Here is an 11078-nt window from a genome sequence, read left to right as displayed (position 1 = left end):
TAGGATGGCAAGAAAACTGGTAGCTTATGCTAACTTAAGTCCCAGTTATGAGAATAACATACAGCTATATTCACAGCCTAAAGCCCAACTCCTCTATGGGCTGATAAGACAAAATTCAAGAGAGAAAAGCTGTTTTCTAGGCAGGATCTAGGCGAAAACCCTCCAATGATTCAGGAAAGCAAAATGAGCTCCTTGTTCTGTAAAAGCCACACTCTTTGAGTCAAGCTGTTCATTTCAAGTCATGGTACAAGGTAGCATTGATTCTGCCCCAGGCAACTGAGATTCTTTTTAAGGTTTCTGTAGAACAAGCAGTTCTTCCACACCTCCCTTGCTTCAATGCACAGCAACCTCCCCAGAGGCTACTAGCCACTAGGTAATAAATAACCATGTTGTTTCTGCCCTGGTGAAGGAACCTCAGTCTTTGGGGAGGAGAGATCTGTTATGGGACAGAAGGTTACTCACCCGGCCGGCAGAGCATCGGGGGCCTGGGCAGCCGCTGGGAGCTGCTGTGTACCCGAAGTGCTGGGTTCTTCTCCTTCAGCCGGTGTGGCTGGGGCAGGGAGAGAAGTCGTGTTGGGATTCAGGGTCACACTTGCAGGTGCAGCAGGTGGGGACGTCACACCGACTATGGAAGGTTCTTCGGGATCAGTGGCTGTTGTGGGTTCGTCATTCACTGAAGATGTACAAATCATACTTTGAAGATCAACTAAGAATGAGAATTTTATTTACACTTGCTAGGTTTTTCACTTAATAGGCTAACATGGTATCTACAATGTTATACTACGTGTACTGGGTGACAACAAAAAGTTTTACAGACTGTAACTTTGGAAATCACAGCAAGTCAGTAATGCCTGTACAAAGGAAATCACGATGAATCTGAAATGAATACATGAACAGTACCTCTTTTACATGACTTTATCAAGTTCTTCTAACATTCAATGTTTTAATACATTTAACTATGTTCTAACATACAAGTTTTCTAACATACTATGCAATAAAAGAGTAGCAGGAAAGGTGAACACAACAGGAATATGTTGGGGCCAGGTGCAGTGGCTCATGCCTGTAATCCCATCACTTTGGGAGTTCCAAGGTGCGCAGATCACTTGAGGTCAGGAGTTCAAGACCCACCTGGCCAACATGACGAAACACCATCTCCGCTAAAAATACAAAAATTAGCTGGGCATGGTGGCACATGTCCTTGGGAGGCTGAGGCAGGAGAATCACTTGAAGCCAGGAAGCAGTGGTTGCAGTGAACCCAGACTGCATCACTGCACTCCAGCCTGGGTGACAGCAAAATTCTGTCTCAAAATTTGCCATTTGTTTAAATTTAAATTTGCCATTTGTTTGCTAGACACAACTAGCACCTTCCAAAAAGCTCATACGCACAAAAGAGGCAGAGAACTTTTAATAATGTGCTAATTCTAGGACTCATGCTCAAAGTAGGAAGCGAGAAGGGCTCACATCTAAGGTTTTTCTGTCTGAAATAATAGACGTGAAACCGAAGCGAAATACACTAGTCCCCAGGTCTCCCTGTTTCACTATCTCTTCACTTCTTTGGTGATCACTTATGTTCACAAGGACCCCAAGGCTTTGCAATATCCTCTAACTCAAAAAAGGATCAAATAAGCTTTTCACAGAATTGTGGTTCTTTAGAAGCAATAAGCTATGTGCACAGAATTTTCCATATATGTGCTTGCATATGTGTACATTTATACTAGAATTTAATAGGAAAACGCCTTAGTCATTATTTAGCCTCATCTTCCTATTGCAGAAATTATTTTTGTCATTTCTCTAACAAATGGCTATCCAGATTCTTTTTGAACATTTCTTATAGGAAGCTCACTACAGGACTACCCCATTGTTGAAGAGATGTGCTTGCCAGAAAGTTGGTGGCGGCAGGGGCCGGGGGTGGGGGTTGTTTTGTTTTGTTTTGACACAGAGTCTCGCTCTGTCACCCAGGCTGAAGTGGAATAGCGCCATCTTGGCTCACTGCAACCTCTGCCTTCCAGGTTCAAGCAATTCTCATGCCTCTGCCTCCCAAGTAGCTAGGATTACAGGTGTGCGCAACTACACCTGGCTAATTTTTGTATTTTTAGTAGAGATGGGGTTTCGCCATGTTGGCCAGGCTGGTCTTGAACTCCTGGCCTCAGATATGCCCACTTTGGCCTCCCAAAGTGCTGGGGTTATAGGCATGAGCCAGGGCACCTGGCCCAGAAAGGCGTTTTTTTTATGAGGCTGATTCTACTAGCTGGTCTGAGTCTCCCATCTCTATCACCAAAGCAATTCAAAATATCTAGGCTGGGTGCTGTGGTTCACGCCTCTAATTCCAGCTCTTTGGGAGCCTGAAGCAGGAGGATTGTTTGAGCCCAGGAGTTCCAGACCAGCCTGGGCAACCTAGTGAGGACTCATCTCTACAAATAATTTAAAAGAGTAGCTGGGTGTGGTGGTGCCCACCTGTGGTCCCAGCTACTCAGGAGGCTGAGGGAGAATCACTGGAGCTGAGGAGGCGGAGGCTGAAGTGAACCATGATTGCACCGCTGCAGCCCTGCCTAGGTGACAAAGTGAAACCCATCCATCCATCCATCCATCAATCAGTCAATCAATGGCCACTGTTACGTTAGTCTTCTCTTTTAAAACAATGTGGTACTGATGCATGAATAGGCAAGTGTCTAATAAGAAAGTTCAGAAATAGGGTAATTAAATAATTCACTGAAGATTGCAAAATAGTAATATTCTACTTCTACCACACCTTCTTCATTTATTAGCCACAATACTTCTGTAAACAGAAACTTCAGCTTATCAACTATTGGCTACCTGGAGGTTCAATCTGTAAAGAAAAGGCAGGAGAAATGTTTACTACTTTCCCTTTGTTTACCAGTTTTCAGAATGAGTTGATCTCCTTGCATCCTCTAAAAAGGAACCATAAGGTTTCATTTTATTTAAGAATCTTTATGAGGCACTAGATTCAAGTATGTTTTAAAATATTTCAATCTATTGTGGTTTTTTGTTTTCTTTTTTTTAAGACAGGGCCATGCCCTATCACTCAGGCTGGAATCCAGCGGCACAATTATGGCTCACTGCAGCCTTGAACTCCCAGGCTCAAGCAATCCTCTCACCTCAGGCTCTCAAGCAGCTGGGATTACAGGCTCATGCCACCATGGCTGGCTAATGTTTTGTTTTTACTTTTTGTAGAGACAGTGTCTCACGATGTTGCCCAGGCTGGTCTTGAACTCCTGAGCTCAAGCGATCCTTCCACTTCCACCTCCCAAAGTGCTGAGATCACAGGCCTGAGCCACTGCACCCAGCCTAATATTCTTTTTGATCCTAAAATTGTCCCCATCCTTGGCTGGACTTAGTAGGGAAAGGGGAAATGAACAAAGCTCTTCAAGTTAGCTTCAAATACCATAGGAAAATTCTAAGATAATTACTAAATGAGAAAGTACAGAACAATGTATAATTCTGCTATCATTTGTGAGTCTGTGTGCATACATGTGTTTTTTTTCAAGGAATATATACACATACACTTGTATATTTCAAGAATATCTTTGAAAGAACTGCAAGAAACACAACCGTGGGCCTTGAGGGAGGAAACTGAAGGTTAGGAGAATAGGAAAAAGACATTCTTTATTCTGTTTAAGCTTTTATTTTCATTTATTCGAGACGGAGTCTCACTCTGTCGCCCAGGCTGGAGTGTAGTGGCACAATCTTGGCTCACTGCAACCTCTGCCTCAAGCAATTCAACCTCCGGGTTCAAGTGATTCTCCTGTCCCAGCCTCCTGAGTAGCTGGGACTACAGGTGCCTGCCACCACGCTCGGCTAATTTTTTTTATTTTTTAGTAGAGACAGGGTTTCACCATATTGACCAGGCTGGTCTCGAACTCCTGACCTTGTGATCCGCCTGTCTCAGCCTCCCAGAGTGCTGGGATTACAGGCGTGAGCCACCGCACCACGACACTTTTATTTTTTTAAAGTTTTATTAACATACATGTACTATTATTAAAAATAATTATTATGAAATAGTTGACCATGAAAAGAACAATAGGAGAGCCCCCATGGCATACCGGGAAAAAGACCCCCCAATCAACACTACTTGGATCTGACTACCCATGCAGCTGCAAATCTAGTTAGAAGGGTTCCCTCCAGAGCTATACATGTCCACAGGCCTATCCAAGAGCCTCTGAGTCACCCTGGTTCACCCATAGTAGCTCTTCTGTTTAAGAGTTTGTGCGGGGTGGGGATGCAGGGAGGGAAAGCATCAGGAAAATAGCTAACCAGCGCTGGGCTTAATACCTAGGTGATGGGTCAATCTGTGCAGCAAATCACCATGGCACATGTTTACCAATGTATCAAACCTGCACATCCTGCACATGTACCCCGGAACTTAAAAGTTGGGAGAAAAAGAAGTTTGTGCTACACTTTGAGTTCAGATTTGGAAATAGAGAAATAGGAAGGCTAGATATCCTAGCATGGACAAGCCTCCTGTGCCCATGAGTATTCATGAGTACCCCTCTTCTGCTCTCAAAGAGTATGAGTGCGTGTTTGTGTGTGTGTGTGTGTGTGTGTGTGTATGCATGCGCACGTGCGCGCACATGCGTGCATGCACATTCATAGAACAGGATAACTTGAAAGAACCTCAGGAGTTAATCTACCCCATCACAGCTCATAGTCATGAGAAATTAAGTTGTAACAATACATTACTGGCCCTCGGTCACCCTGGTTAACCAGTGATGGGGCACCACACTCAAGCCTAATGAGGCTTCAAATAGAAAAACTGGATTGTCAAAGACACGTAGTTACAAGTCCAACATGACTTACAGAATTGCTGTATTATTATTATTATTATTATTATTATTATTTGAGATTGATTCTCACTCTGCCACCTAGGCTGGAGTACAGCAACGTGATGTTGGCTCACTGCAACCTCTACCTCTTGGGTTCAGTGATCCACTCACCTCAGCCTCCGAAATAGCTGGGATTACAAGCATGTGCCACCACGCCTGGATAATTTTTGTATTTGCAGTAAAGAAGGGGTTTTACTATGTTGGCCAGGTGGTCTTGAACTCCTGACCTCCAGTGATCTGCCTGCCTCAGCATCCCAAAATTCTGGGAGTACAGGTGTGAGCCACCGCAGCCCATGTGCTATATTACCTTTTAACTCTATTCAATATAGCCAATGGTGTCTAACTTTTAATCCTAATTATTTGACATACGCCCCTATCTCCCCAAAAGGACTGAACCCATCTTGAGAGTGAGGGCAGCTTTGTTTTCCACAGTTTTCCCTAATTCCACTCTCTGTCTCCTGTGTTCTTGCTTCATCTCTTTGCCCGCATTAGCCCTCCTTCCTGCAGCCCTCCCCACCCCTGCAGCCCTCCCCACCCCTGCAGCCCAGGGACAGCATTTCACACTGTAAAGCCCACAGCCCCTGTGATGTGTGCTCTTTTGACTTTGCTGAGGTATGATTTCAAATTCTTTTCTGGAATGAGATCATAGGGCAGAGATCTTCTCTTATATTGCTTTACATTGTCCATAGTGCTTAACATTTGATAAATATTTGTTCAAGAAATACTTGTTCAATAAGCCCAATAATCTAGCAAAAGAAAGATATTTGATTGGATGGGAGAGTTTTTAAGGGAAAAGAAAAAGAAAAGAAATACACAAAGAAAAATAAAAAATAAAAGAAAGATATTTAAAATAAAATCACCTGACATTTGTATGACACTGTCATTTACAAAACAGGTTCTCTTGGCTGGACACAGTGGTTCATGCCTATAATCCCAGCACTTTGGGAGGCCGAGGCAGGGGGATTACCTGAGGTCGGGAGTTCGAGACCAGAGTGGCCAACATGGTAAAACCCTGTCTCTACTAAAAATAAAAAAAATTAGGCCAGGCGCAGTGGCTCACGCCTGTAATGCCAGCACTTTGGGAAGCCAAAGTGGATCACATGAGGTCAGGAGTTCAAGACCAGCCCGGCCAACATGGCAAAACCCTGTCTCTACTTAAAATACAAAAAATTAGCTGGGCATGGTGGCGCGCGCCTGTAGTCCCAGCTACTTGGGAGGCTGAGGCAGGAAAATCGCTTAAGCCCAGGATGGGGAGACTGCAGTGAGCCGAGAGCATGCCATTGCATTCCAGCCTACATTTGCCAACACTAAAATAATAAGTAGTATACTACTATTAACAAACTCTAGACTTTACTTAGATTTCACCAGGTTTTGCACTGTTTTGTTTCTGTTCCAAGATCCAATCCAGGATTCTGCATTGCCTTTAGCAACTTCACTTTTATTAGCTCACTGATTCTGCCAATGACCTTAGGAGGAAGATATTATTATTCCCATTTCACTGTAGACAAAACTGAGGCTCACAGAGGGACCAGTCACAGAGGTGTTGTATAGTCAGCAAGTAGCAGAACCAGTATTCAAGCCAGAACACCATGAAGTAAAAACAGTGGGCATGGGGAACAAAGACAGCTTCGATGTTTCCCAAATGGGAGTGAAAGTGGGGTACCAAGGAGGCAAAGTGGGGTACCAAATGGTAAGTGGTAAGATGGCAGTTGCACAGCCTCTGCTTTCTATAACCTTGTGTATTTCAGAAGGTTCCCTCTGTGATGTTGGTTAAACATTCCAACTTTATGAACCATATATTCATTCAGTACTGAGACACAACTGTAGTCCCAGTTAGCCAAAAAAAAGATCAGGAATTCGAAATTATTTTGCTTAATCCTAGAGACACTGCCAGCGCACTGTGTGTTCCAAGACGTTTAGGTGTGTGTGGTGTATCACAGGCTCATGGTGGACACTCAGGACTTTTCAGCCCTGCACTGAGGCACGTAGAAAGCCAGCACCAGCAACAGCAGAAGCTCCTTCTACTGAAGATCAGCTCATCACATGTGGGCCATGGCAAGGCAGTCGGTGTCTTTCATCCGTGAAACACAAGCAACTGCACTGACAAGGCAGCTGATCAGTCAGCTCTTCACGAGAGCAACCAAAACTGGACAAAGATTTCAAAATTAGCGCAGCATGGGATGAGGGAAGCTCATATAATGAAAAACAGTTACATTATGTGGGGGGAAAAAGGAACAAAACTTAAAAATGCCATACCACGTTACCTGATTGTTGGGAAGGTAAAAATCCTTCCCTGGTTTATATACAGATGAACACAATTCCTACTTACATTCACAGTGGTTCAAAGAATTCAAAGTTTGAAATTTGTTTTGAAAATGTATGAATGATTAAAAGAGTATCATAGAGGAAAAAAAGGCAAAACCAGCTCTTCCAGACATTAAAGAAAATATGGTAACACACCAGCAATAAAAATCAAACGGGACTTACTCAAAACAAGAAACAAATTCTCACTGTATGTAATAATGTGGTAAGTGATTAACACTAAATAAAATCACAGTGAAAAATGAAACTATTTACCTAATGTCTCTGTGCTAATAGGATCCCACTATAGAAAATAATTTAGACCCAGTCCTCATTTGATATACGTACATGTCTATATAATATATATTACATATAAATATATATTTATAGTTATATATTATAGTGATACATATATCACTATAAATTCCAGTGGGATATTTGTTTTGATAAGATAACATCATGAAAGAAAGAAAGAAAGTGAAAACAGATAAAAGTATTTATCTCTGCAGACCCAATGTGGCCACAAAGAAAAAAAGTATCTCATTTTATAGACAATAACTTACATTGACACAAAAAGTGAAATTATACCCATTTTTTAAACGGTCAGGCCTAATTATTTTTAAAATTCTTAATTCCTTTTCTACAATACTACTCACAAAAATAAGATAAAATGCAAAACAGTGATATGAGAAAATTTATAATCATAAATGTAACGGATAAAACTTTTAGCTACACATGTCATGTCCACTAGGATGAGCATGACATGTTACATATAGAATTACCATAGTAATTCCCTTCCTAGGTATACAGCCAAAAGAACTCAAAGCTTGGGCTCAGATACTTGTACAGCCAAGTTCCCAGTTGCATTATTCCCATAGCCCAAAGGTGGAAACAACCCAAATGTTCATCTACAGATAAACGGATAAACAAAATGTGATATGTATATACAATGGAATATTATTTGGCCTCAAAAAGGAAGGAAATTCTGATACATGCTACAACATGGATAAATCTTGAAAATACTATGCTAAGTGAAATAAGCCAGACACAAAAGGACACATTAGTCCACTTATATGATGTACCTAGAATAAGAAAATGCAGAGACAGACAGTAGAATAGGGGTTACCACAGGCTGCAGGTGGCGGGTGGGCAGGTGGTGGGGAAATGTTACGGTTTAATGGATACAGAGAATCCCTTTGGGATGATGAAAAAGTTCTGGAAATGTACACTGGTGGTGATAGTTGCTCAACATTGTGACTGTAATTAATGCCACCAAATTACACATGGTTTAAATGGTAAATTTCACGTTATGTGTTTTCTACTACAATTTTTAAAAATTGTACCTGAAATATATTAAGAGCTTATATAAACCTCTAAAATAAACTTCTAAATCTCTAAAGAACAAATCAAATACTATGAAGAGAGACACAAGAAAAAGGAAACAGTTAAGCAACTAGTAAATTAGAAAATGCAATGAGGTTAAACTTTTTAACCAATGAGGTGGCACTTAATACTATTAGCAAAAAATTATAAACCGATATTTACAAGGTTGCAGAAAAAATAAGCCTTATATACCACTTTATGAACATTTTATACTACCTTTGCATATATGATTGATCCTCTTAGAAAGACATTTCTGCTAATATACACTAGAGCTCATTTTTAAAAATTCACATCCTTTGACTTAAGAATTTCACTCAAGAAGAAACAAAGCTATATGCAGATATTTACCGCAGAATTTTGTTTTGCAACAGGGAAATACACAAGAATTAAGGAATGGTTTGATGAATTGTGGAATACTAACTGCTCAATAGTATGAGGTCACTTTTTAAAAAGCAAAGAAGAAGAGCACATAGATACACGAAACGATGTATAAAAATAGGCTCTGCACAGTGGCTCGCGCCTGTAATCCCAACACTTTGGAAGGCTGAGGCAAGAGGATCGATTCAAGCCAGGAGTTTGAGACCGGCCTGGACAACAAAGTAAGATCTGCCCCCCATCTCCATAGGAAAATTTTAGAAAAGAAAAATGCAGTGAAAAAAATATATATATATATTCATGCTGCATAATTAAAACTCCATGAAATTATTCATAAAGATAAAAGCTATGTGCCAGGCACCCTGTCAAGCATTCTGCATGTTTATATACAGCCACACCTTGTTCTGTTGAGTTCCACTATGTGATTTTTACAAACTGAAGGCTTGCGGCAACCTGACATCCAGCATGTCTATGTCTCAGCATCACTTTTCCAACAGCATGAACTCCCTTCACATCTCTGTGTCACATTTTGGTAATTCTCACAACATGTCAAACTTTTCCAACTCAAAATGTATCCTTCTTATTTATATCTGCCACGGAGATCTGTGACCAGTGATCTTTGATGATGTTACTGCTGCCATTGTTGTGCAGTGCCACAAGCTGTATCCATACAGAATAGCAAATTTGGGCCGGGCACAGTGGCTCATGCCTGTAATCCCAACACTTTGGCAGGCCGAGGCACGTGGATCATCTGAGGTCAGGAGTTTGATTATCAGCCTGGCCAACATGGTGAAACTCTGACTCTACTAAAAATACAAAAATTAGCTGGGCATAGTGGCACATGCCTATAATCCCAGCTACTCACGGGGTGAGGGGGTCCTGCGGCAGGAGAATCACTTGAACCCGGGAGGTGGAGGTTGCAGTGAGCTGAGATCACGCCACTGCATTCCAGCCTGGGGAACAAAAGCAAAACTCCCATCTCGAAAAAAAAAGAAAATTAAAAAAAAACTAAAAAGGACTCACCATTCTAGATGCCATTGAGAACATCTGTGATTCATGGGAGGGGGTCAACATATCAACACAACAGGAGTTTGGAAGAAGTGCATTGGAACCTTCACAGATGCTTTGAGAGGTTCAAAGACGCCGGTGGAGGAAGGAAATGCAGATGTGGTGGAAAGAGCAAGCGAACTAGAATTAGAAGCAGGCCTGAAGATGGGACTAAACTGCTTCAATCTCATGATAAGACTGGAACAGTTTAGGAGTTGTGTCTTACAGATGAGCAACAAAAGCAGTTTCTTGAGATAGAATCTACTTCTGGTGAAGATGCTGTGAACATTGTTGAAACGACAACAAGTATTTAGAATATTCCATATACTTAGTTGATAAAGCAGTGGCAAAGTTTAAGAAAATTGACTCCAATTTTTAAAAATGTTCTACTGTGGGTAAAATGCTGCCAAACAGCAGCACATGCTACAGAGAAATCTTTGATGAAAGGAAGCGCTGACTGATTCTGCACACTTCACGTTGTCATTTTTTATTTTTTTGAGATGGAGTTTCACTCTTGTCGCCCAGGCTGCAGTGCAGTGGCACGATCTCAGCTCACTGTGACCTCTGCCTCCTGGGTTCAAGCAATTCCCCTGCCTCAGCCTCCCAAGCAACTGGGACTACAGGCTCCTGCCACCACGCCAGCTAATTTTTTGTATTTTAGTAGAGATGGGGTTTCACCATGTTGACCAGGATAGTCTTGATCTCCTGACCTCGTGATTCACCTGCCTCAGCCTCCCAAAGAGTTGAGATTACAGGCATGAGCCCCCGCGCCCGGCCTCATGTTGTCTTATTTGAACAAATTTCCACAGCCACATCGACCTTTAACAACCACCACTCTGGTCAGTCAGCAGCCATCAACATTAAGGCAAGACCCTCCACCAGCAAAGAGATTTCCACTGGCCAAAGGCTCAGATAATTGTTAGCACTTTTAACAGTGAGGTATTTTTAAATTAAGGTATGTACATTTTTTAGACATAATGCTGTTGTACATTTTATGGACTACAGTATAATATAAACATAACTTTTATATGCACTGGGAAACCAAAAAATTCATGTGACTTACTTTTTTGTGATATTCACTTTATTGCGGTAGTTTGGAAACAAACCCATAATATCTTTTTTTTTTTTTTT

The 11078-nt window shown here is 41.6% G+C and overlaps 1 protein-coding gene across 3 annotated transcripts in view; it reads right to left on the bottom strand.

Annotated features, from left to right (window-relative positions):
- Window positions 1-11078, bottom strand: part of WWP2 (WW domain containing E3 ubiquitin protein ligase 2) — a 173668-nt gene that overhangs the window by 51624 nt on the left and 110966 nt on the right. For all 3 annotated transcript variants that reach the window (XM_017539344.2, XM_017539346.2, XM_017539345.2), the window contains exon 8: window positions 463-673. In XM_017539344.2, coding sequence (XP_017394833.1) covers window positions 463-673 — 211 coding nt within the window. The remainder of the gene's footprint in view (window positions 1-462; window positions 674-11078) is intronic.

The sequence above is a fragment of the Cebus imitator genome, unplaced genomic scaffold, assembly GCF_001604975.1.
Source record: "Cebus imitator isolate Cc_AM_T3 unplaced genomic scaffold, Cebus_imitator-1.0 Scaffold118, whole genome shotgun sequence".
Lineage (NCBI taxonomy): Eukaryota > Metazoa > Chordata > Mammalia > Primates > Cebidae > Cebus > Cebus imitator.
This window is presented reverse-complemented; position numbering and strand designations above follow the sequence as displayed.